The 27,432-nt window shown below is 42.3% G+C and overlaps 1 protein-coding gene across 1 annotated transcript in view; it reads right to left on the bottom strand.

The window, feature by feature from the left end:
• The window catches only part of LOC310932042 (nucleolar protein 4-like), a gene marked incomplete at both ends in the record, with an annotated part of 120,189 nt that overhangs the window by 5,606 nt on the left and 87,151 nt on the right, over positions 1-27,432 (bottom strand). The window contains one exon of the mRNA XM_083895307.1: positions 1,540-2,006. Coding sequence (XP_083751433.1) covers positions 1,540-2,006 — 467 coding nt within the window. The remainder of the gene's footprint in view (positions 1-1,539; positions 2,007-27,432) is intronic.

Below are 27,432 nucleotides of genomic sequence, written 5' to 3'. Positions count from 1 at the left end.
TATATCATATACAATCTTAATTGGTACTTTTAACCACAGATGTAAGCAAGCACATGTAGAAAATGGAGAATAAGTGACAGGCCCATGAACCATAACAGAGTGCATAAATATATACGGTGCACACATAAACTGAAGGAAGGATTTCATGTTTACTTATAGAGCAATTAAACCATTTCCCACAGAATATGTGAAGCTGTGATGATGATGATGATGATGATGATGATATGTGTGTTTGCAGACAGCAGCAGGTAAGACAGGAAGTAGAGGAGAAGCTGTGTGCGAATGGTAAGTCATGATGAATGAACACAATAACGTTCTCACATTGTTTGCACATTTTTCTTTCCATCCTAACCTTCAACTTCACAGCAAATCAGTGATGTTACTCTTCAGGCTTCATTTCACACACATTCACTAAAGTTTTACCTGAGAACTGAATTATTATATGAATAAGTATTATTAATTAGAATGGTATACCTTGTCAGTTAGTCAAATATTTGCATCTTTTCTGACACTAACCAAAACCTGGTCCTAATGAGGCAGAACCTCATTTCTGAGGAACTGGTTATTTTTAGGGTTAAGCTTTGAATTGCTTCGTTTAGAGCATTTGTTCTCAAAGTGCGGCCCGGGGCCAATGGCGGCCCGCAGAAACATTTCTGGCGGGCCCGCAATGAATTACAGTTGATAGTTTTAATCCAGGAGCTACTAAGCTTGTTAAATGTTTATTGGACATTACTGGATACAGACCAATAAGTGTAAACTGTACAACTGTATTTACTATGTCATCAAATTTTGGATGACATAGTGACACAGTATAGTATGACGTTTTTGTCAAATTTTGGCATTTCAATTTTTTCCCCAAAAAATTTCACATTTTGGACGACATAGTTTAGTATGACGTTTTTGTCAAATTTTGGACCCAATTTCTTTTTGAAAAAAATGTTCAAATTTGGGACGGCATATGTCATTTTTGTCAAATTTTGGACCAAATTTTTCTTTGAAAAACATTGTCAAATTTGGGACGACATAGTATTGTACAATGTTTTTGTAAAATTTTGGACCAAAAACTTTTTTCCCAAAAAATTGTCACATTTTGGACGACATAGTATGACGTTTTTGTCAAATTTTGGACCGAATTTTTTTTTGTTTGAAATTTTTTTTTTTTTTGAAAAAAAAGTCAAATTGGGACAACATAGTATTGTACAACGTTTTTGTCAAATTTTGGACCAAAAAATGTTTTCAAAAAAATGGTCACATTTTGGACAACGTAGTATAGTATGTCGGGTTTTTTTTTTTCCTTTGGCGGCCCTCAGTCCAATGTTGGGTTCCTAAATTGGCCCTCAGGTATCAAAACTTTCAGAACCCCTGGTTTAGGTTGTCCAAATGAATAGAAGTTAATGCAGTGTCCTAAGATGAATAGGTGTGTGAATGTGTGTGTATGTCTGTAGTAGGGTGTAATATCTGAATCGCACCTATCTTTGTGAGGATATTTTGTCTGGATCTCACAAAAAAAAAAAAAAAAGTGTGTGTGTGGAATCTCACCTTGCCTCCGTAGTCCCTACTGTCTCTGTCCAGTCGCAGCTCAGCAGTGTGTGTGTGGGACTGGGAGTGTGAGGTCAAAGTGTGCGCATTGTGTGTGTGTGGCAGCGGCAGGGCCGGGTGCGGAGCCACGGGAGGTTTGGCCGCGAGCGGGTACTTCCTGCGGAGCTCCTCGGACGCGTTGGGATGCAGGGCGCCGAGCAGCGCCGCGGCCGCTGCCGACACGGTGACGGGCAGGTGAGAGGTAGAAAGGGGCAGGCGCTGAGGGGGCGGGTCGCTCAGGTTGACCGGCTGCTGGTCCTCTGATGACGAGGAGGAGGAAGTCGGCGTGCTGAAGTCGAGAGGGACGGGGCCGCCGTTGCCATTGGTAACCTTGGCTTCCCTGACAATGGTGCCATCCGTCACGGCGGAGGAGGGAGGGGTCAGCACAGGCAGGCCATTGCCACTGCCGCTCTCTGATGATGAATCATCTGAAGGAGGAGACAGAGAGGCGGTCAGTTTTATCATAAAAAAAACAACAACAACAAAAGCATTTCAACATGCTGCTGCTGCTTCATGATTTTTTTTACACACGTGTGTGTGTGTGTGTGTGTGTGTGTGCGTTTGACAACGACAAGCTTCGTTCTGACTCTGATGTGAAAGCAGAGCAAAGGACATTTCATCACATTAACATGTGACGGACACACTGACACTGGGCAGTCGCAACCTGCAACTCATATATATTATTCCTGCCTGTGCGCTACACAGGTCGTACATAAATCGACGTAGAAATATAAATCTGTCAATGTGGACATTTAGGGCCTAAAACTCACTGCACCTAAATCATGCGCTCACTGTTTGCGCCCATTTTTCCCATACTACCATCACATTTCTGTCAACACGGTGGACATGGAGTAACAATATCAGAGATTTTATAAAGTTGGTCTTATGGAATCATATTAAACTACTGATCGAGGTCTCGACCTGGTCACAATAACTGGACGTCACATTGAGTAAACCCTCGCCATCACGGTCGCATGACACCGAATATGTAATCGGCCTGTGTGTTGTCAATGCACCGATACATTGACAACATACAGGCCGATTACAGAAGATTCTGTATGAGCTGCTTATTAACTTTACAGATGTCATGTGACAGCTGTTACAGAAATTGACACACACACACACAGACACACACATGCTTGTGCGTCATTCATAGTGAGGACCCTCATAGATATAATGCATTCCCGAGACCCTAACTCTAACCTTAACCATCACAACTAAATGCCTAACCTTAATCTACTAATCTAACCCTAATCCTGTGACCAGGGCCTTTAAAGATGTGAGGAACAGCCAAAATGTCCTCACTTTGCCAAAATGTCCTCACACTGTATGGTTTATATGATTGTTGGTCCTCACAAAGCCACAAATACAACAACACACACACACACACACATACACGTTAACCGAGCATGTTAGACATGATTTAAAACATGACAAAGAGGGGACCTGAAAACATGTCCCCTGTTCAACTTGAGTCCCCTCTTTGTTGGTGTGTGACGTCACCTAGGTCCCCTGCTCTACTGACACACACACACACACACACACACACACACACACACACACACACACACACACACACACACACACACACACACACACACACACACACACACACACACACACACACACACACACACACACACACACACACAGTATGTGTAGGTTTTTGTTCATGTCCAGCAGATGGCATGATTCCTTCATAAAGCAGATTCACAATCACATCCTCACAAAAACCACCTTTAACGTCTGCTTCTGTTCTGCTTTAATGACAAACCTGAAATTGAATTATGCTTTATTATATTTGTTTGAATAGAGAGGGAGCAGAAATCTCACTCACTCACTCACTCACTCGTAACAAATGAATCATCCATGCCTTGCTGTCACGGTTTTTAACAAATAACTGAGTGGCATCAGAACCACAATGATTGCATTTGTTTGCGGGAAACAATCTATTTGTCCACGTACCACCACGCATTTTGCAATGTAGGGAATATAATGAGACGAATAATTTGCCTAAATGCAGAAAATCTCTTGAACGCAGCCACAACTGTGCTCGAGCTGGAGTGAAAATTGTGAAATGTTTATCGTCTTCCTGTAGCGAGCAGAGCTGCGACGCCGTACTGTGTGAACTTAAAGCACGATCTACAGATACACGTCGACACCTTCAAAGTGCACCAGCAAAGTTAGTGTAAACAAGAAAACAACACAATGTGTTTTTAACAAACTAAACATGGTGGTTGTGTGTGACGACAGAGACAGTGGGAGACACAGCAGCCTGTTACGGAGGGTACTGATACAGAGACGGAGCAAGTCTTTGTATATTTGATTAAACCTGACCAGACTATATCATAGTCCCACTTTATACTGCAATGACGTTGAATGTCAACTTAATAATCTGTCCTAGAAAGTCCTCGATAACAACATTGCATTAAGAGCTGCTTATTAACCAGCGGCTGATAATGCCATCTCATCAATTTTCTGACGGTCACTCTAGCAAACCACGCTACGACCTTCACCACCACCTGCTCGGCGGCAGAGAGAAAAACATGCAAATGGCTTTATTGAAACTGCAGCCAACTCCACCACCTACTGTACTGTATGTCATCATCTCGTCCAGCGAATGACCCACAGTTTACGAAAATGGTTTGTGTGTGGTTTCCATGACGATTAAATGACAATCAACCAAAAGATTGTTCAAATGAATTCATAACAAGGCCGTATCATATAATCAATACCGCCTACTCCAATTTTCAAATCGTAGGAGGCGCAATATTTGTTAGAGCCAAAATATTATTTTAGATTCAGTATTGTCTTGATCTATACACATCTTACTCTACACACTGAAGAAAACATGTTTGTTTCTTACAGATCTGCACAAATATCAGACAAAAAATCACCATTTCCTCAGATATCGCAAATTATATCGCAATTCCTGTCAAAATAATCGCAATTAGATGTTTATTCAAAATCGTCCAGCCTTAATTCTTAAAAAAAAGTGGCTTACGTTATCGTTTAGCTGGTGAACTCTACTCTCTTACTCACTTTTTCTTTGCTGGGGGGGGGGTCGGATGTGGTTGATGGCGTTAAATGCTTCAGTATTTCTTGGTGAAGCAGGTTTAACATCCCCTCTCCCTCTCTGTCTGTATCTCTTCTCAGGCAGACAAGCTACTAAATAAGTGATCATGGAATAAATGGTGTGTGCCGAGCTGGCTGGCAAGCAGGATGGATGGATGCCTGTCTGCCTGTTAGCTTTTATTGTTCTGAGGAGGCTACTGCTCTTTAGTCCCCGCGCATGCAAACACAGACTGAAGGCTTTCAATCCAGCACAAAGAGGAATGACTAAGAAACATATGGCACCATATTAGCCTTAAAAAATGTACAATATTAAGGTTTTAATCTGAAAGGAAACAGGAATGAGATTGCTTGGAGGATAGAAGGGAGTCTAGGCAGAGGAGGTCATTTGAATGAGTCAACAATGTGAAAGAGAGTGTTTAGAAAAGAAAGTGATGTATTGAAAGAGAGAGAAAGATGGGGGGTGTGGGGGTGGACTGAGAATGGTATCGACTGTGCCGTTGGTTACGCGAGGGAGGGAGGGAGGGAGGGAGGGAGGGAGGGAGGGGAGGAGCCCAAACCGCTGCATGAGCGAGAGGAAGAGGCACGGAGAGAAGCACCGAGGGCAATGCACTACCGAGAGAGAGGTACAGCCAGGCAGAAGGAAAGAGGTCAGGAGGGGGGTGAGAGGAGGAGGAGGAGGAGGAGGAGGAGGAGGAGGAGGAGGAGGAGGAGGAGGGGGTGGAGAGGGATGGGAGGGAGGTCATGGCTCGAGGGTGGGGGCAGCAGGAGGAGAGGAGAGAGGGGAGAGGATGAGGGAGGATTGAGATGGAGGATGTAAGGGGGAAGGGTGGAGAGAGAGAGAGATGGAGGCAAATGGACAAGCACGTGGAGAGATCTTTTTTTTTTTTTTTTAATTTTCATCATATTTCCTCACCAGGGGAGGCCATTTACCCCGTTTACAGCGTTTACTGTAAATAAATAAGCTTACTTTAGTCATTATAACACTTCTTAATGACACACACAACATCTTTAACACACAACTGTCCTTTTTTTAACTGCCGTACTTAATCATCGTGGTTGTGCTAATAAAACATGAGTTTGAACAGGAATTTCCCGGAACAGGATATAAAACAAAAACAAAGCAGAAAATGAGAACCTGGGACCTGGAGGTAGACAGAGAGTATGTTTATGAGTGTGTAAGGAGTACTCATGCATGAAGGCAAAGGCCAACCTAATCCCCCCCACTCAGCAGAAAGACCACCGTCACAGCTTCAGCATCCCTTCATCCTTCCATTCCTGCCCAACTGCTGTCTCCTCTCTCTCTCTCTGCATCCTCCTCTTTTCTCTGTCCACGCCTGCTAAACAGGGAGCGGCCCACTCCCTCTCTCTCTCTCTCTCTCTCTGCGTGTGTGTGTGTGTGCTTTTCTCTTCACTCTTTACAACTACAGTCCATCTTTCTTTGCCTCAACGTCCCGACACAAAAGCGATGCAGCTCATACCTCTCCTGCACATCCTTTCAGGCTGAAAAAAAAAAAGGGGGGGGGGGAGGTATCGTCTCCTGTCTCTTTCCTCTCTGCTGAGGATGGACGGCATGAGATCAGTGAAAAGCAAGTTATCATATGCAGTGTGTGCTTTGGGCCCTTTTTTAGTCTCAGCGAAAGGGAAATCTACTTGCTTTACATATCTTTTGGTCGATCGAGTGCAACGAATTCATCTAATCTTGATCACAGCTCCGCTTTTCTGTTGAGATTGTGCAACTTTCTGAAAATCTAATAGCAAATAATTGTCGGTGGAAAACAATGTGAGCATATACTTCGAGTTCAACGTGTCTTTTGACCTCTCCGACTGAGTGACCATGTCAAAAAGACACAGAACATCAGGAACGTCTACTTTCCTACATTTTCCCCTTCTGCCCCTTAATGTTTCGCTCCATCTTAAAATAACAAGGTATTAAAACTTACGGACAACTGGAGTTATCCTTGTACGTACAGTAAACCTGTGTCTGTGCAAAAACGCCTGTACAGCAGGGTCCGCTCTGCACACTCAGGATTAACCACTTGAAAAGCCCACCATAAAACAGCACATGAAACATTATTGTTCACTTAAATCCCCCCTCCCTCCACACACACACATGAGAGTCATGGCACCAAAGTTCAAGAGTTATGACGCAGATAAAAACAGATTCATTCAGCCTCGCAGACAAGTGCTTCACAATGTGCTCATTCATGCATATGACTTACTTAACACATTTTCACAATGCTCACATACAGAGTTCTCTGTTCTTTTTATGCGTTTGTACAGGCGCAGCAGTGCGGCGGGGGGATGTTTTAGCTAAACTGTTCACATGCTTTAAACCATTTCCATGAGATATTTCACATGGGATCATTTAACAGCCGAAACTTGCATCCCTTTCCTTTTTTTTTTTTTTATTTTGAAACAATATTATTTACACTTACTTTGCATTTCCTCCATCTCAGACATTTCTCACAGCCTCAGAAATGAGTCTGAACACTTAGGGGAAAACCCTGACACATGAAATCAGCAATATACATCAGCATCATCATTACACCGCAGCGGCTTGTGACTTCCAACATGAAAAGTAATGACGACAGCCTGCTGCTGCTCTCTGTTTTTATCGTGGACTTTTTCGCTGCCCTGTTCCCCCCTGATGCATGTGGATTTAACTGATGACTCAGCCAGCACATGTCCCCGTGTGCCACTGCAGACTGGAGGCAGTGACAGTTTTCAGAATTCACAATTGGATGCAGACTGGACACACCCTGTTCGAACAAGAGAAGCTGAAGTAACGTTCATGCACAAAGGTTGCAAAATACTTGCAGTATCTCACCACATAATTGCTAATTACGCTCAACCGCTTCTTCCAGATCTCGTCCAAAGCTCTCTTTAAATTAGCACAGTAATTTATTGAGGATTTTTTAAAGCATTCGATGAACGTTGCAGAAAAAACCTAATCCCAGCTTTTAAAAGCCAAGTTGTTCAAGAAGTGGTACTATGAAGGATTTACACACTGATATATTATTAATACATATCTGAATCAATCAATCTTCCCGCACTGAACAGAGAGAGAGATAGAGGGCTGCAACAAACCATTATTTTCATAATATATTAATCTTCAATGATTGCTTTGTTATTTGGAGCAAAAAAAAAGCAGAACATATTCACATTTAAGAAGCTTGAAAATCAGAAAGCTTGTTTTAATTTGTAAAAAAAAACAAAAAAAAAACTCACTACTACTACTACGACTCGATTACCAAAATAGTTGATAATTGATCTGGTAATTGATTAATTGTTGCAGCCCCACAGAGAGAAGCAACATTGTGCTAGTAAAGTGAAAACAGCTACGGACTGAAAACACAAAGAATCACTCAAGAAAAAGGTGCACGAGTGAATTCAACAGCTCAGAAAATGTGGTTGTTCGGCAGTTTGACAGGATAAATGATCGCTGACCCTGCAGTGCTGCTGTATACACACAAAGGCTCCCTCATGTCACTGATAGTATTGCTGGACAGAGCCTGTATTCATATGAAGAATGGTGAGTGCTCTGAACAAAAACTGCCAAAAATGTACGCACTGCAGCTTTAAATGTGAAGTCTTTCTCTCGAACTGTTAACAACAACAGAGAGAAAAGTGTTTGTTTCTCAAGGACAACACTGAATAGGTGCTAAAAACCTACAGCTGAAGCTCTACTTTTCCTTCAGACTGTGCATGTTTCCCTCCTTTTCCACGCTTCATCTCTTCCTCCTACATTTTCACTATGTTTTTTTTTTTTTCTCTACTTGTCCATCTCTTTCACCACCTCTCTGCCTCCAACACTCCCTCTGATCCAGTCTCTAGATAGCAGCACAAGTGACTGTGATGCATGGCAGTGTTTAGTGTTCCACTTCAGTCCTAAGGGCACAAGGACACAGGAGGCACCTGCTGTGTTTAAGAGGGCAAATGCTTTCTGGCATCAAGGACACATGCACGCACACACACACACACACACACACACACGCACACAGTTGTGTCCCCAGGTGGGTAAAGCTGCAGCTAAAAGCCTGTACCATGCGCCCCCAGAGTGAAGCGGGACAGGTGGAGAAAGACTTTGGCCGTCAATCATTATTCAATCCACAATCCGCTGAGAGGAGAAGGAGGGCGCGGCATTAGCTGACCTGGCAACACACATCTCCGTCAGTGTGTGTATATGACACCATGAACGCCACATTGAGAGTGTGTGTGTGTGTGTGTGTGTGTGTGTGTGTGTGTGTGTGTGTGTGTGTGTGTGTGTGTGTGTGTGTGTGTGTGTGTGTGTGTGTGTGTGTGTGTGTGTGTGTGTGTGTGTGTGTGTCCAAGACCAGGTGCGTTTCTGCATGTTGTGCATTTCTAGGGTTTTTACGACATGTAAACTACCATATTTACTGTCAAGCTGTTAGCTGAAAGTGGTCTACGTTTGGGGGGGTTGGGGGGTTTGGGGGTTGCGTGGGGGCCCTTTAACGCTCTGTAAATCACACGCGTCTCGGCCTTTTCAATTCACTTCACTATTGCTCCATTTTAAAAGGTTCAAAACTCATTTACATTTTTGTCATTTAGATAATTGTGTGAACAAGAGGAGGAGAAGTCACATAGAAAAGCATACTCACTCATGTAGATTTATGCGAATAGTGTTATTTTAATGAAAACATACAACAACAAAAAATAAGTTCCTTTTATAGATTTCTGTGATTTCAAGACATTGTACCGTGTATTTGTGCTCCTTTTCATGCTAATTCCACACCAGTGGAGCAACATCACAATGTCACATGAAATCGGGCTTAAATTGGGGAGCCTTGCTTCATGGAAGATGTTTTAACCCTCGCACCAAAGACAGAGATTGCCCATAAAAGAATATCTAAGGATATAGGAATCACGACAGAGGCCTGTAAACCCATGGAGAAAAAGATCCAAATTACACAGAAACTTTTATCCAAAATGGGTCGGACCAGGAACATCAGAGGACCTGTGAAGAGTTAAGGCGACATTATACTTCTCCGACTGCATAATGCGTTATCCGACTGTGTAACCACGGAGACGCCTCGAGCCTTCATACTTCTGCGTCGTGGTGACGGAGACGCACTGCAATTTCCCGCCCGATCAGTAGGGGTCGCTATGCAATGTTGATGTGCTTCTGGCTACAGTGAGCAATGGCGTCCGGGAGAGAAAGACTGTTGTTGTTGTTGTTGAAACAGTGGCCTTTTCTCACTTTTCTGTGTCACGGAACGCAGTTTTAAGATGATTTGAGGCGAGAAATTTGCCATTTAGAGTCTAAACGTGTGCTGTGTGTGTTAAGATATGACGTATTTATAGTTTGGCAGCGACGGCACAGAGCAGCTTAGCTGAGGACCAATCACAGAGCACTTTACCCAGGAGTATAAATTGGGCTTTAAAGGCACGAGATTCTCTGCCTTTGTGAAATAACTGCTGATACAGGGCAGTGTAGCTCATTTCAGAATAAAAGTTTTCTGGTATAAGCCACATCTGAAAGCTGATATTGAGCTATTGAGTGCCAACACTGAGATTAGCCAGAATACACTGATGATAGTTTGATGCCCTTTGGGAGCAAAGCTTCCACCTCATGCCAAATCTTAAGTAAACTTGCAGTCATTTCTAATTAGACCGAGGTGTACACGCACACACACCCTTGTGAAACAGAGAGCAACTGCCCTTTAATTAAAAAAACTGAGATATATATCACCTGAGTGCCAGCTCTCGACAGAAGAGTGTTTTCAATCACTGTGACTTAATAATCATCGCAGGATATTTTTCATTTCGGCTGCGCACCAGGGAGAACACAACAAATCAATGCCTCTATTGTTGTGGTCGGGGCACTAACTCAAACAGGGGGCAGGGCAGATAAAAAACCCTGGCATTAATTAAGCAGATTGTTTCTCTAATGTGAAGAAATAAAGGCCATGTAAACAGCAACTGGGAGGCGAGACACTGCCCCGCTCAGTATGCACTCCCCCCCCCCCCCCGGTGAGGTTGTCGTCCTCTCAGACGCTCGTGTCAGTTCAACTCTCCATTTGCTCCCATTCCTCTTCCTTTCACTCTCATGTCTCAATCCACTCCTCTCTCTCTCTCTCACTTATTTTACACTCCAACTCCTTTCATCACTGTGTTCATTTGTTCCTCGAGAACCAGCCAAACAAATCACCTACAGGTAAAACAATATAAACAAAGACGTCGTCGGTCATTTTGTGTTGAGGTTAGATTCTGAAACGCACGAGACTCGAGAAATTCATCCGTGTATGTTTGTGACCAAAGAACTCCTGTTCACATGTGGAAGATGAGCCAAAAATGCTGGACAGCGTCTTCCGATCTCTTCCTGAAGCCCAATAGGAAGTGAAAATCTACTGAATAGCCACCAGGGGGCAACTATGCTGTTTGCAAAAAAGAACAGTTTAAATGGCAAAATGAGCCTACTTCTAACGGCGATGATAATGTCCGTTAACGTTTTCCTGAGGAGTTAATGGACTCAAGTGCTAGTTTTAGCTCGTCTGCAAAAGAACATGACGGTCATTTTGGTAAATTATGTTTCCATTTAGCGGAAAAAAAAAAGATAAAGTATAGCACATAATGAATGGACAACAGTGTGATTCACAGCCGACGATGTTCACTAGGAGCCTGTTTGCCTGAACTTCCGGTTGCCAAACGTCAATACTTCGGAGATACTCTTGCTAAAGTTGATAGCAAAGTCCTCCAGCAACTAGTGAATCTGCACCAACACGTTGAAAAATACTCAGGTAAACTGAGGGAGAACTGGGAGAATCACAGTATGAAGAATACTATGATGAGCTAACAGGGACCAAGCGTTCAGTCCAATGCCTTTACTTTCATCTCACAGGAATCATTTTAATAATTTGCCCGAATTTAATTTGAATATATATAATATAAGCGTAACATGTCCCCCCCAGACATTATTTATTGCACAGAAGTGTTGCAAAAAAACAGAGGTTTGAGACACATTTTCTCCCCGTGTGTGTGTGTGGGGGGGGGGGGGTTTTCTCCAGGTATTCTGGTCCAACAGCATGCAGAGGTTAATTAGACAACCGTAGTTGTGAATGTGATGATTGTGTGTGTTGGTCCTGCAATGGACTGGCGAACTGTCCAGCGTGTGACCCACAGCTACCACAGCTTTATCAGCTGGGATTGGCTCCAATGGCCCCCGGGACTCTCATGTGGAGGGATTAAGCGGTAGACAATGAACGAATGAATGAATGAATGTTTAGGTATATGATGATTTATGATCACAAAAGTCAAGTTGCTGACCTCTCTTGGCTCCACTGAGCCGCACCATGTGACCTCTTGTCTCTGTGTGTGTGTGTGTGTGTGTGTGTGTGTGTGTGTGTGTGTGTGTGTGTGTGTGCACTCATATCACACATGAACAGAAAGGTTTGTCTCTTTCTGTCATGCATGCATGCATCATATGACCCTGTGTTCACGCTCCTGTGGGTGTGTCTGTACAGTATATGATCTGTGCGTCAAACAGTCACATGGTTGCATGGTATAGGACACAGCAATGACTTCTGGGACTTCCGGGAGGCCTGACCTCAACTTGTGTCCCCCGAAATGTATACTCATTCACTCGTGTTCATCAGGAAATATAAAGGAAATGAAAGTGTTCTATCCACAAAAACAAAACTAACTAAGCTTCTAGAAAGTGAAACATTAACAAGAGGTCTTATATAGAGGCAAGTTTATTAAAACTTTACGATACTGATGCGTCTTTGAGCAAGACACTTTATCCCATGTTGCCCCTGCGTGTTAATGGGCATGAAAGATGTGTTATAAATAAAGACCATTTACCATTTATTGATGCAGGATCATCTGAGTCTGATCTTAAAAAAAATTTAATTTTCAACACCCGTAGTGGAAATAAATCTACTTAATAATTTGAAATGATGCTTCAGTGAAGAACTAACTATTCACAAAAAAATCATTTCATGCGCCAGAAGTTCAACGTTTTTCATTTTACTGCTTAAATAAAGTCATTCAGGGTCGAGGCAATTCTCAAAAAGTTTTGAACATAAAAAAAATGCCTTCCTATTGACGGAGCGTTTCAAAGATGCTGGTCCTTGAGTTTTCGCTCACTAAACCTAAAAAGCAGACCATTGTTAGAGAACAACTGGCTACATTTGCAACTGATGTGAGTCGCTTACATGACGTTTAGCTGTCGGATAGTTGTTGGCATGTTGAGCATCATTCCAAATCTTCTTAAAATATTCTTTAAGCCGACAGAACAATAAATATTAAAAATATGTCTCCTAGTCTGAATTTCACCACATTTTTGTTGTGGTTGACTCATTCTTTTTCTGTTATTATTTCAAGGTTTAAATCAGGAATGGGAACATGCAGCAGTAACGTGACTCCCAGTCAGCTGTTGTTTTCGTCAAGCCTTTATCTTTTATGGAAATGGAGTCAGTGCTTTGAATTTCTTAGTGGTTTGTGTTATTTGTTCTTTGTTGTGCACAGTAAAAGTCGGCGATTACTACTTGCACATTTAGTACAAACATATCAAGGGAGCAAGAAAGTTCGTAAACAGAATGAAGATGAAAAACTTTAAGTTTTAATGTTCCTATTTTAATTATATCTACCAATAGGCAGAAACGTTAGCCGATATTCAGCATTTTGACACAGCATTTTTCTTAATCCGAAGGCCGATATGAGATCAAAAACAAAGATGTCTAAGATAACAAAAACCTTTAACATCTAAAAAGCTGTTTAATAAACATATGTTTAAAGGCATTTAAACATTAAAGTTAAAGGTGCCATATGTAAGAATGTGGCCAAAAACGGTTACTACATTCAAATTCAAAATACAGAGGTCTTTCAGGTTTCGTTTTCTGACGTAACTGGCAACCCGTGGTTGCTCGGCAGCTGAGACTTTACGGAATGCAATGATTGGTAGACGGCGGTAGGTGGCGCCACGTGCCAAAACAATATTTCAAAACATGATTTGCAGTCTGCAAAATGTTTTTTTTTAATGCAAATATTTTGGCTGTACTGTTGTTGTTGGTGAGTTCAGTTTGTTATATGAACATTATTCCTGAGTCTCTGTGACAGGATTTTATGGCCAGTTGCTTTAGATTTATTACATAATGCACCTTTAAAGCGGTTATCGGCCTCCTTGAGTACTAATAATCGCTGTCGGTATCGGCCCTGAAAAAAACCATATCGGTCTATCTCTACTGTGGAAGTAATTCTCTTTGTCAAATAGTTGTTTTTTTTATGACACTGCTGCTTACATCTTCTGTGGTGAGTAGATTCCAGAAGGATGAAGCCAAAAGGACACAGTCTTTCACGCTTTCACTCAAGCACAGTCAAAAACACAAGTTGGAAGGGAAAAAAAAATCATGTGTCATCTATTAAGAGCACTGAATGGATTTCAGTGTCATTAGCGGGGAGGGCGTTGTTGAGACGACCGCAGAGGAGGAAGAGCAGGAGGAGGATAAGCAGCTTGGGTGAGGAAGAGGAGAAAGTAATAAATATAGGAGGACAAGTGGAGAAGGACTGCAGGGGACACAAGAGGAAGAGGATGGATGAAATGACACAGAAGTGGAAAAGAGGGCCTGAAAAGAGAGAGAGAAAGGGGGGAACAGTGGATGAAAAGGGAGGCAGCGTGAGAGGTGAGATAAAGAAGTTGAGAAGTGTGCAGAGTAAAGAAAAAGAGAGAGGATGGGTAAAATGAAGATGGAGGGATGGAGTGAGGGGGGGGGTAACTCTAATGGGTCGGTCCCCTGTCGTTTTTCATGCTTGTCTTCACCGCGCAGTGACAGCTCGCTCCCCTCACCCACCACCGTCGTAAGAGCAAACCTTAGAGAGTGGTAACAGATGCTAATTCCTTCACCTCCCCTCTACCTTTTCCTCCTTCCCCTCCTCCTCTTTGCCCACTATTGTATCCCAAGAGATGCAGAGCCAAGCCGAGAGAAAGGAGAACCCAGGAAGGGAAGGGGATGGAGGGATGGAGGGAGGGAGGGAGGGATGGAGGGGGGAGAAATGAGCCAACAACTCCCCACATGTGGGATTACAATGGATTATCTCACTAAGATGTGGCACGAGCTGCATGCTAGATCTCACTACCACACTGCCTGCATGCACCCCGATGCACTGTGTGGCCTCGTCCAGACTGGCATCGTCATAGAAACGACCTTCGACATCCAAACCCACACATGTACGCACTGGGGTTGAGGACACACAATGTTCTTCCCCTTTGTCTTAACAAAATTAAAATCAAAAAGACCTACAGTAAATTGTACTGGATTTCTTTGTCTTCTGTTGTGGTAAATTAAACATAGCTAAGAAAATGTTTGGCTGTTTGGCTCAATAAACGTTCCTAACATGTTTTTAATTTTATTGTTCCAAGAAAGAGATGCACACACGGCAGTGAATTCATAATTTCCAGATTTTCCAGCATGAAACAGTGAACTGATTCGAAATGTTCCTCTAAGCATATGAACAAACAAACAAACAAACACATTTTTCTCACGTCATGTTTTATGTCATTTCAAGTCATAAAAAGCAGGAATGAAGCTGATGTGGATGTGCTGATTATCAGGAGATGGAACTTCTGGAAATGGAAAAACATTATTAAGCTAAACCAAGGAATTTGCTGTAAAGTGTGCAGTCAGGACGTATGTGTATGTTCCTGCAGTGTGTGTGTGTGTGTGTTCTTGTACTTGCGGCATACTGAGGACCAGTGAGGGTTTTTATCCAACAAAGTGAGGTCATTTTTACAGAGTGAGGACATTTTGGCCGGTCCTCACTTTGTTTTCATTGAAATCACTTCTTTAGGTTGCTATGACATGGTATACTCAATTTGTCAAAAAAAAAATCACATTTGGACGACATAGTTTAATATGACGTTTTATCAAAGGTCCAAAATTGAAAAAAAAAAATGTGACCCAACATTTTTTTTTCAAATTTTGGGTCAATTTTTTTTTTTCAAATTTTGGGTCAACATTTTTTTTTTTTAATCTTGGGTCAAACTTTTTTGTCAATTTTTTTAGTCAAATTTTTTTGTCAAATTTTTTTGTCAAAATTTTGGACGACATAGTATACCAAAAATTAAAAAAAATCGAAAAAGTTTTCCAGCCCTTTTTGCTCTGGAGCTCCACCTGCAGACATTTTATGGTACTGCAACCAGTAGTTCATGAAGTAGATATTTGTTATTGTGTTGATTTATAAAGTGGAAATGCTGGTCCTCACTTTGTCAGCAACCCAGTCCTCAGTATGCAGCAAGTACAAGAATGTGTGTGGGTGTGTGTGTGTCCATCCTCTCATGTCTTTGAGCTATCCTGTCATCTCCAATAAGTATATATATGAGACCTTTACTGTCCACCTGCTCTGAGCCTGCAGGGGACCATATGGACACACACACACACATACACACACTCAGGTTCGCGTAGCTGTCCTTTTAAGGATTCTCTTAGACCATTTATTTGGACAGTCCAAACAAAGTGTCATCCCTAACTTTAACCTTAAATAGTCAATGTCTAATACCCTAACCTTAGCCGAACAACAATTCAAATCTTTGCCCCAAACTCAGTTCCTCAGAAATGAGGCTTCGGCCTCATGAGGACCAGGTTTTGGTCTCAATGAGGACTGCTGGTCCCGACAATGTCAGTGCTGACACACACTTCTCATTGTACATGCATTAAAAAGCACTCTGGTTTTTCATACATGGTGACGGTCATCATCGACCACCACCCTCCACACTCACGTTGTGTCTCTGTAGAGTCCACGAACGCAGAGGTGGACGAGAAAGGGAGGAAGGAGAAATTGCAGAGCGAGACGTCGCTAAAAGCCCGATCACTTTGACTTGAACGAGATATGTAGATAGTGATGTATAGCGAGATGAGTCACGACTGCAGCAGTTTAATGCAGAAGAGCACCAGAACTCTGTGTTCTCCTCGTTGTTTAATCCTTTTTTTTTTTCCCCTGCTGCCTTTTCTTGTGTGATTATTTATACGAGCTTATCTGACTCTTAGCTCTGTTCTTCTTTGCACTTTCTTTGTTTCACATTCAGACCTCGGACTGCTGGATCTTTTTTAAGCTGAATGTATGTATATAATACCTTACGTCGTACCCCTTCAAGTGCAACAGGAATTACAGAAACAGCATCAGAGCGAAGGAGAGACGGAGAAGAAGAAGAAGAAGACGAGGAGGAAGACACAAATAGCAGATATGAGGCAGGTGAAAGGGGAAGGAAGGAGGTGGGACAGGAGGAGAAACTGACTGTTCATCATTCTGCCTGGTTGAGCTTGGTGAGGTGTATCTGAGCTTAGACCTGTCAATCATGCAGCTGCAGCAGGAAGGGAGGCTGGCACAGGATGGATGGATGGTGCCCGTTATCTGCATTTAGTCTGTCTGTACAAACCACCAGCAGTTTCTCTGTTCACCACTATCCTTCAGAATCAGTCAACACTGCTGCTCACTCAATGTTACAGAGCCAGTGCAACATTTATAGTATTAACTGTTTAGTTTATGTATTGTTTTAATTTCCCCGAGTTGAAAGATGGACGGGAGATTAAATCTTAAGTGAATTGTACCCGGCAACAAAAACACGTTTTTCTTCTGCTGCCCAACTTGTCAATTCCGCCTCTTTCTGACATTAAGTATGAGGCGACACTTAAAGCAGCGAGATCTATAGGTGAAAAATGTTACCTGACAGAATGAGTCAACACAGCAATGGAATTCACTGCAGCTTCAGTCGCATACTGTCCACCAAACCGAAACGCTGAATCCACCCACCTGATGTTCTTTTCCTTTCACAATTAAAGGGGAAGTAAGTAGTTTATAGTGACATCTAGAGGAGAGGCTGACATTTACAACAAAGACCTGCTGCTCTGCTCACCCCCTCCCTTCCCTGAGCGCTACGGTGTCCGCAGCCGGTCAAATGTCGTCCTCGTTGTCTTTCTCCGTGTCAGCAGATGAGGTTCGTGAGGCGAGGGAGAGGGCGAGCTACCGCGGCCGTAGCGACGAAGCGGAGAGAGAGGAGGCGGGACTTCCGCTACAAGTAAAGAGACGCTTGATTTGTTCTCTCGCGTTTGTCCTTACAGGCTCCGGTAGAAACATGGCGTCTCGCTGCTAACAGTGGCTATGCAACCGCAGTCCGCGGTCATGTTATTTTACATGACTTTTTGAAACACTATGAAAATGAAACAAAAACTATTATACAGCGACTAGACAATGCAGGAGCACATAATATGTATAAAAAAAGTGGATTTTGGGTTATATAAACCCATAAATATTACACATTGTAACTTTAAGTTCTAGTAAAAATGGGAATTCTACCGTTTTCAAAAATTCAGCAACGTCACTTCGCCCGACACGCGACAGACACGCGTGTCGTTGTTGTGATGATTACTGGGTGAACATTGCCTCTGTGGCTAAGGGTGCAGAGAGGATCGCCAAGAAGAATAGGAGAACGGTTCAGTCAGCAGAGGAGCCAACAAAGACAGTGCTGTCACAGCCTTGCACTGCTTAAACACCCTGACACACACACACACACACTCCGCTTTATCCATTATCTGCTTTTGCTCATACAGAAAACACTAATATTCTCCTCTGTACTGCCAACTTATTTCTATCCAACACAGACGTCAGCGAGAGCCGTGGTGTGATACGGTCTGTTAAATAAATGATGAATTAATACTAATTTAACATGCGAACGTTCATCATGAGACGTTGTATCTAACATAACGTATTCCTGCGTCTGTGCGTTTGAAGGGTTGAATAGTTGGCTGCAGTTCATATGCTTGTGCGCTTTGAAAAGCTTTATGAAGCAGCTGATAAATATATACGTATTACTGCCGCTGTAATGAATTACATCTGTTTAAATGAATAATTCCGTGAAGCATTTCTGGCATTGAACAAGACAATTGACCGCGCGCCATGGCGAGGAAAATACTGCATTTTAATAAACAGCTAATTAAAGAAAAGACAGATTAACTAATCTATAAGGCCTAAAGCAAAATTGAGGTTAAACTGAATTATTTTTATTAACTACTGATTATTAGGATAGGATGTTGGAGTCCTGATAAATCCTTTTCATTGGTGGACACAGTAGTTTAGCTTTCCCAACCGAGTCAATTACACAAACCCAGCGAGAACAAATGTTACACAACATGCAGGGGAAGCCCTTGTCAGTTGTTTTATACGCGATGATGAAATTCATCATCACAGCTGAGGAGAATAATGAGGTGAGATAATAGCTGTCGTGCTGTAATCCAGAGGCGACCCTCTCTCTGTGCGGCAGGAGAAACGCAGGATGCAGGGCAGTCAGTCAGCGAGCTAATTGGATCGGACGAGCACTTCGCCCAGCGAGCCACGATGCCAAAATGACACAAAGCAGCACACGGAGGCTGCCTGCAGGGGACATGTGCGAATACACACACAGAGACACACAAACACACACACACACAAAGAGAGAAGGGGGGTTAGGCTTTGCACTGCTTGTTTACCCCCTCTCATTCTCTCTCTGTGTCTCTCTCTCCATCCCTTCATGCCCTTTGACCCATTTCTCTCTCTAATACATAGCCTCCCTCTCTCAGGACAGACCAAAGACCTGAGATTTGTTTCATCAAAAGAGGCCAACCAGGAAGTAACATTATATCATATAGCCACCAGTAGTGCTGGGTGGTATACCGGTTCATAGCGGAAAAAAGCCTGCATTTATTTTTCTATGATATGAGTTTTTCAAATGCCGCAAGAAAAACGGAACGTGACGACCGTTTTCACTGCTGCACCGCACATGCTAAAGATGCTAAGGGCTTAGCTAAAGAAGCTACTGTGGTAGTAATGGTAGGAATGATCAGAACATTTATAATGTATGCAGTTACTTTAACAGACGCACATTCAACTGCGCCTCTCTCTCGCTCTCCCACACATGCTCATACACAAAAAAACACAGCTGTATGCCGTGAAACCATTGAAATTTAAAAAAATACTGTGATCTCCCAGCACAAGCCGCCAGGAGGCGAGTCCACATAAATCTGTTGAAGCGGAACAAAGCCTCAATCGCGCTTGATATACAGTGTCAGTAGTATTGAGTATTGCGTTTCACTCAATTCATAATTTCAGGTCGTCTTCAGTACACAACATGATGTTGATTTAGTTAAAGGTCCCATATTATGCTAAATCAACTTTTTAATCATTTAAATCCTTATATTTGGGACTCTGGAGACCCTACCAGTCGCCAAAGTGTGAAAAAAGGATGACTCCCTCATGTTTTTGTGGTCCTCCTCAGTCTAAGTACAAGAGATGAAACACGCAGTGTTGACTTCTGCGCTCATTGGGACGTCAAAATGCACTAAATTCCTGGAATTGTTGTCTCGCGGAGCTCCGCTTTGACCGTAAAACACGCGAGAGTGCTGGTGAGGGCAACGGTATCCGAAAACCGGAAGTCCGCAAAGTCGTCGAAAAGTTCTATTCTTGGCTCCACAGTGCAGCACAGAGTTCTACACAAACTTCCAGCCTCAGAGGATTTATCTGTCCAGTGGATACATGTTATATATGACGGCAATGTGCCTGCTAGAGCCTGCAAATGATCACTTTTCCAAATGCTAACTGCTGTTAGCTCACAGTAGCCTCTGTGGCTGTTGTCATTTTCTGTTCCTTTACTTTCGTTTTACTACTTTTGGGTATAATATGGGACCTTTAAATTATGTTCCCATTTTGTGGAAAATATGAGTGGACACCTGGGGTTGCAGGTGATTGTGAATTTGGCAAAGCCTCAACATGGTGCTGGTCAAAACTGAGTTCAGATTCTTATGTCACTACTGGTTGCCACTTGGCACGGATGACAAAGTGTTTCTTGTGTCCATTAAATCTATAATAAATGAAATTGATGTTTCCTGACACTAACAGACAGAGCTGACATCAAGAGTGAAACACAAACTGTTTTTAAAGCTCCAACGGGTCACTTCTGTCGAGGTTACAGAGCTTTCTGAAAGGACTACTCTAGGTCCCCCGAGAATATCAGCAAGAGCAGAAAGGTCTAATGGTGAGTAAAAACAGTGGCAGGGAGAGGACAGACGGAGGAGGGACAGCAGACATGAGTAGTGGATAGAAAACAATCCCATGGCTCCTTGAGCCTGAATAAGGAAAAGCGACAACAGAAAAAACCTACGAGTTATACAGAGGTTGAGAGTGGTAAGAGGGAGGTAAAGGAGAAGACAAAGAGCCAGAATGAACCAGATGACTTGTTTACTCTCGTTCGCTCTAAAAAACCACTCCACTGATTCCAGACATGTCAATAAAACACATATGTAAATGCGGCAAGTGCAAGGACTGTAATTATCCACATTAACAGCATCAATTTTTAGCAATTATGATAATGATTAGCATACACATTCACGGCTCCATTTGTTATTCAAATGTAGCCCTGTGGTTCTTTAACTGTGCTGTGTCCTCTTTCCTCTGCATCATTTACTCCTGCAGAGTGAAGCAGCAAGAAGCTGAATTAGTGTGTGTGTGTGTGTGGGGGGGGAGGGTTAATGGATCCCAAACTGTCAAATTTATGAGGAAAGAAGGTGAACGCAGGGCAATTGCAAGAACTCATGATCCTCTGAATGCGTGTTGTGAATAAAGATGAATGACATGTTTTTGGGAAGAAAGCAACATTTAAGCCAGATCTGCACTGGATGTGTGTGTAGTAACAGCTGTGACGCTCATCTGCTGCATCTCACACAGAGTGTGTGTCTGCTGTGGAGCTGCTGCTGTCATATTTTACAAAAGGGTTTATCTATCATGAAAGCATGCTTTTGCAGAATTTCCAAAATAAATCTTTGCTTAAAGGACTCATATTATACCCTATTTCTCCAAGTTAACCTAGTTCCCTGGTGTCCTAATGAACATGTCTGTGACATGCTTTGGTCAAAATACCATAAGGATGAAGCACCACAGCAGTTCAATCACCCTGCCAAAACAGCCCTGTTCAGAACACTCTGTTTAGTAGTATCTCTTTAGGTCCACCTTAAAGGTCCACCTTAAAGGTCCACCTTAAAAAAAAGGAAACTTAAGGGACAGAAAATAACACAAAATAGCCACAGAGGCTACTGGGAGTTAACAGCAGTTAGCATTTGGAAAAGTGATCATTTGCAGGCTCTAGCAGGCACATTGCCGATATATATGTATCCACTGGACAGATAAATCCTCTGAGGCTGGAAGTTTGTGTAGAACTCTGTGCTGCACTGTGGAGCCAAGAATAGAACTTTTCACGGACTTCCGGTTTTCACCCTCACCAACACTCTCACATAACAACAATTCCAAGAATTTAGCGTCTTGTGACGCGTTTTATCTCCTGTACTTAGACTGAGGAGGACCACAAAAACATGAGTGAGTCATCTTTTTTCACACTTTACCAACAGATAGGACCTTCAGAGTCCCAAATGGAAAGATTTAAATGATTAAAAAAGTTGATTTTGCATAATATGGGACCTTTAAAAAAAGAAAAAATAAGGAGTATAAAAACAGGATTAGGTCTTTGTGACATACGTGACATATAGACACTGAAGCTGTGGTGACAGATAATTTTCACCTAACAACTTGTATCCTAGAGTGTGAGTGCGATTCAAGGTATCTCAGTTAATAAGAAAAAGGAAGAAAAGTACACATGATACCTAATAATAAAATGTGATTCCCATGCATTTTACAGCAGTTTTTTTTTTTTTTTTTACAGTGTGCTGATCACAGAATAAAACCAAAGTTTCCTCAATCTCTTCTTCAGGTTCTTCAGAAAGATGTCACTGTGGCATTTTCCCTCGAATGCCACAGTGACAGATTCATTATGTCGCTGATTATCAGCAGCAGAGTTAATCCTGGCGATGGCAATCTGAAGCTGGACAGATCAATCTCACTGTTTAATGAGATGTAATCCTCTCGGCCAACTCTCTCCGTCACTCATAGACACCGACACGGTCAGAAAATCCTGCAGCACACAGCAGCCACCAGGGGTTTAGAGACGGATCCCTTCTCGTTCCAAACCCCTGCACCACCAACACAGAGGTTAAATGTTTGGTGACAAATAAGATTACACATTGGTTGCTTTCTTCATCCTCTTTGTCAGATACAGCTTATTTCCCCCCCCCCAGTTCCTTCTCTTCCTGCTTCAGCAGCGACTGAAGCTCTGGTCAGACTGAGCCCACACGTGTTTTCATAAGAGTCTGTTTAACCAAGAACCTTTTTTCAGAATATTAATATGTACTGTATGAAGGAATGTCTCGTGACAGCTTGACAGCTACGTTATTATTACTAGAGAAAGGAGTGAGAGGAAGTCAGCAGGTGTTGAAAAAGCAGGAAGGGGCCGAGCTCATTAAAAACAGTGCACACAATTAATGTAATTTCCTCCATCAACGAGTCAAGCTGCTAAATTGTGGTCACATTTGTTTCATGCGTTGTGGCCAAACACATGCTTTGTGGTGTAGTTGATGAGACTTTGGACCTAATTCTACGGTCCGACGTATTCTTGAGACGTGGAGGAGGCCGTCGTGCTGAGTAATAAAGAATAAAAATGTCCTTCCTGCAACTATTTAGTGAAACTCCTCGCAACTGCTGTACTGAGCTGAGCTGAGCTCCATCTCTCAGGAGAGAGGAGGGAACACACACACACACACACACACACACACATTCTTTGGTCCAAAATTTGAAAAAAACGTGATACTATACTATGTCCACCAAAATGTCAAATTCCTCCAAAATTTGACAAAAACGTCATACGTCCAAAATTTAAAAAAAAATATTTGACCCAAAATTTTTGGTCCAAAATTTGTCAAAAACGTCATACTATACTATGTCATCCAAAAATTAAAGAAAAAATTGAAAAAAAAAATGTGGTCCAAAATTTGAAAAAATAAATGTACCCAAAATTTTTGGTCCAAAATTTGACAAAAATGTCATACGTCCAAAATTTGAAAAAAAAAATTGGACCTAAAATTTTTGGTCCAAAATTTGTCAAAAAACGTCTTACTTTTGTCATCCAAAAGTTGAAAAAAAAATTGTTTTTTTTTTTTTTTTTGACAAATTGAGTATCGCATGTTATAGCATTCTAAGGAAGTGATTTCAATGAAAACAAAGTGAGGACCGGCCAAAATGTCCTCACTCCGTAAAAATGACCTCACTCTGTTGGTTAAAAACCCTCACAGGTCCTCAGTATGCCGCAAGTACAAGAACACACACACACACACACAAACACACACACACACACACACACACACACATCCACTTTGCCTCCTCTCTGATCAGAGTCGATTAATATTGCATCATGTGGGCAGCAGAGAGGAAAAAGACGGTGGAGGAAATAATCTTAGCAAGTCACAGCAGCACAGTTGTTCACCTGAAGGCGTCATTAACATCACTGAATGTATTACTCTGTTGGTTAAATGTTTGATTTATGGCACAGGTGAGTTAGGGGGAAAAAAAGGGCTATGGAAAATGTACGTCCAAAAAAAAAAAAAAAAAAAAAAAGAAGTCATGCACTTATACATGTTATGTACAATGTGACACTAATTCATTATAATCAAATTTCCCCGAGATACTGGGAAATTAAATCGAGTCGTTTTCCATTCAGCATTTGTAATTAAATCCACCATAGCTAAGCATCATAATTCCCTTTGGCATGAACACACACGCTTTGTGCCTCAGTAACTGTGAAATCGGACAGGCAGACAACACACTCTATCATACATCTGCTAAACACTGTGGCTTCAAGAACAGGGTCGCAGATTGTTGAGCAGACGTTTTTCCATCCTATAATTCCACTTCCTCCAAGTCTTCCGAATGAAATTGTTAGTAGTCTTTCAATATTTGGTGATTCAGTCAAAAAATCCCATGGAAAGACACAGCTTCCACACCAATAAGGAATGAATCAATTCATGAATGGGCCCATGAGCCTATGCACGATCGTTTATATTAAAGTACAAAATCACCTACAAAAGTACGCGAAAGACACAAAGTGGTTGTTCAAGGGTCAAACAGATTGAGACCTTGTCTTGGGGTGAATTCCAATTCCTTGCTTAATCCTCATTCTCAAAAATGTGCACTCCCTCTAGTGCAAGTGCTGTCCCGATTCTCAGAAAAATTAAGTTGAGGGGCAAGTTTAAGGGCTGTATCGCCGCCTTCAATATTGAGATTTTCCGAGACCACCCTTAGGAGCGAGGGCTACCCAGAATGCGTTGCGTGTTTTGATATAACAAAGATGGCGCTGAAAGCAGCAAAACGAGTACGCTACAAATTTTCTTTGTTTATAGAGATATAAAAATGATGAAAACCATTGTATTATCTTAGTTTAGGCCCATATTATGGATTACTGACGTCATTGTTGCGTAACATTTATTTGTATTTTACGATCTTTTGTCAATAGACGGCCGGTGCGGACAAGCGATCGTTTGCTATCGTTTACTTTTCAATAAGCCGTGGTGTGTGGTAACTGTCAGCTGAATATGTCCATGGTTGTGGTATTTGTACGAGTATTATCTTATAACTAACTGACAACCTAATAACTTGACTGACAAACGGATCGTAATAAATAATCGTGACGTAAATGTGTTCTTCTTCTTCTTTTTTGGAGTTGACAGACTGGACGCAGCTTCCACGTTATTCTGCCCCCTACAGTCGGAAGACGTATCTGCATTTAAGGGGTGTCCCATTTCTAAGTGACAAAATAACCCTCAACACTTTTTGAGGGCCAGTTAAGATTAAGGGTTGATCTTGAGGGTTAAGATAGGAATTGGAATTGGCCATTGTTTTCCAGTGGCGACTGCTGTGAAAGAGACTGCACACATGCAGACGCGCAGACAACACAATCACCGGAGGAGTACATACAGGTGAATGTACTATTGAGACGAGGCAAATGAGGAGCTGACAGAATGTAAGCAGGAGAGGAGGAGGAAGGTTAGACGCAATAATGTAATGTATAAAGTGATGCAGAGGGGGCCAAAGACCGAATTTATTTATTTTTAAATTAATTATAGTTATAAAGTTATACAGTGAGACAGAAACGGTAGAAAATCCATTTTAATCAATAGTCTGTGCAGAGTAAGACCATAGTTAATCTTGTGTTCAGGTCTCAGGTTCAGCATGAATGTGTCTGCACAGACCGTCTCTGCTGCATTTCCTGTCATATTCAGGATCCAGAGTGAAGGACACACACCACATGTTGAGCTTTCACATGTATATTAAATGTATTTTTTGTGCTTCTCCTGCTCATCTTCCCCTGGCTGACACCATCTCCTGAATTCTTGGCTCCTCCTCTCTTTCACCCACTCTCTCCATTCTCATTTACAGTACTCTGCCTCATCCTTTGTCATCTTCTTCCCCCCCCCTCCTCCCTCCCCGTGTATTTTCCTCCTTATTTTGTGTTTCAGCTCTGGCCTCCATCTGTTTCACTCTCATTTCCCACCTCTCCCTGTACAGCTCCATCTCTCTGATAATGTTTTTTGGCCTCCATCCCTTCCCTCATCTCTGCTTTTTTTTTTTTTTTTTTATCTTTCTCCCAATTTCCTCTCCTACCTCATCGTTCTCTCTCTCCACTCTCTGTGCCCTCTCCCTCTACCTCCTCTTGTGCCTCTGTGCAACCTTGGAGAAATGGATTGGAGATGGATGAAGGGTGGGAGGGAGCGAGGGAAGGAGAGAATGTCGCTTTTGTGTAACCAAACATGTGCACTCCTTTCTGTCCTTCTGCTGTTTGTTATGACCTCCTCGTTTGCCCTTTCTTCAAGCTACTGAACAACAAAAACAACAATTATAATAAATCTAAGTACTTTTTAAGTATACTAGCACAAAGTGCTTTCCCGGAGCTTAAATAAACATTACATTATATTATTTGTATTAATATAATATATGCGCACACAAATATGCACATGCACAAGTGGTAAGATTATTAAAAATGTCATCATTTTAATATAAAACAGGCACATTTGATACTGTTTCTGCACATAATACAGTACAGTGAAGGCATGTCAGCTACGATTAAGTCATGTATTCCCCATGATCTCTTGCCAGTTTCACACGTGTGCGTGTGCATGTGCGTGCGTGCGTACGTGCACGTGTGTGTGTGTGCCTATTAATAGTGACTGACTGAGGTAAGCTGCTTGCAACAGTCAGAGGCTGTAATGGTCAACACTGGCCTCATGACCTACTTTACACGATGGGGCACGACACACACACACACACACACACACACACACACACACACACACACACACACACACACGCACATGCACACACACACACACACACACCCACCCACCATGGGACATGGGGTTAGCTTGCGTGTATTAGAGAGAAAGACCATCTGCTGAACATCATAGCATCACTTAAAGGTCCACCGTGTAATATTTAGCCGTGTTTGTTGACAGAAACGGAACAGCGTGTTTATATGACAACAGTACAGTAGCAGGAGTGAGGAACCACATTCCACCATGGGGACAGTGGAGGTCGTGGAACTACACCATTAATGCTTGTTGCTGCATGGCATTGCATTAGCAACATGGCTACATTAGCCAAACAATGGCCAAGGGACCAAGTGCACAAGCTGTCTCTGACCAAAAAAGATGTCATTTTGGACGCTCAAAATCAGTTGTTCAAGAAGACAAGAAGCTGCTAAAGGGTCGAACCCCTCATATTTATCACAACATCGTCAAAAGCACCATGTTGAAACACAGCTGCTGCGTACAGCGATTCAAACATAAACACTGTCACCTAAAGAGTACAGAGAGTAGCACAGAGTTAAGAATAGAGCTTAGATCGGGCCCAAAAAATCAAGCC

This window comes from Microchirus variegatus, assembly GCF_963457635.1.
Source record: "Microchirus variegatus genome assembly, chromosome: 9".
NCBI lineage: Eukaryota > Metazoa > Chordata > Actinopteri > Pleuronectiformes > Soleidae > Microchirus > Microchirus variegatus.
Note: the sequence above shows the minus strand (reverse complement) of the source record. Positions and strands in the feature narration are given on the sequence as shown.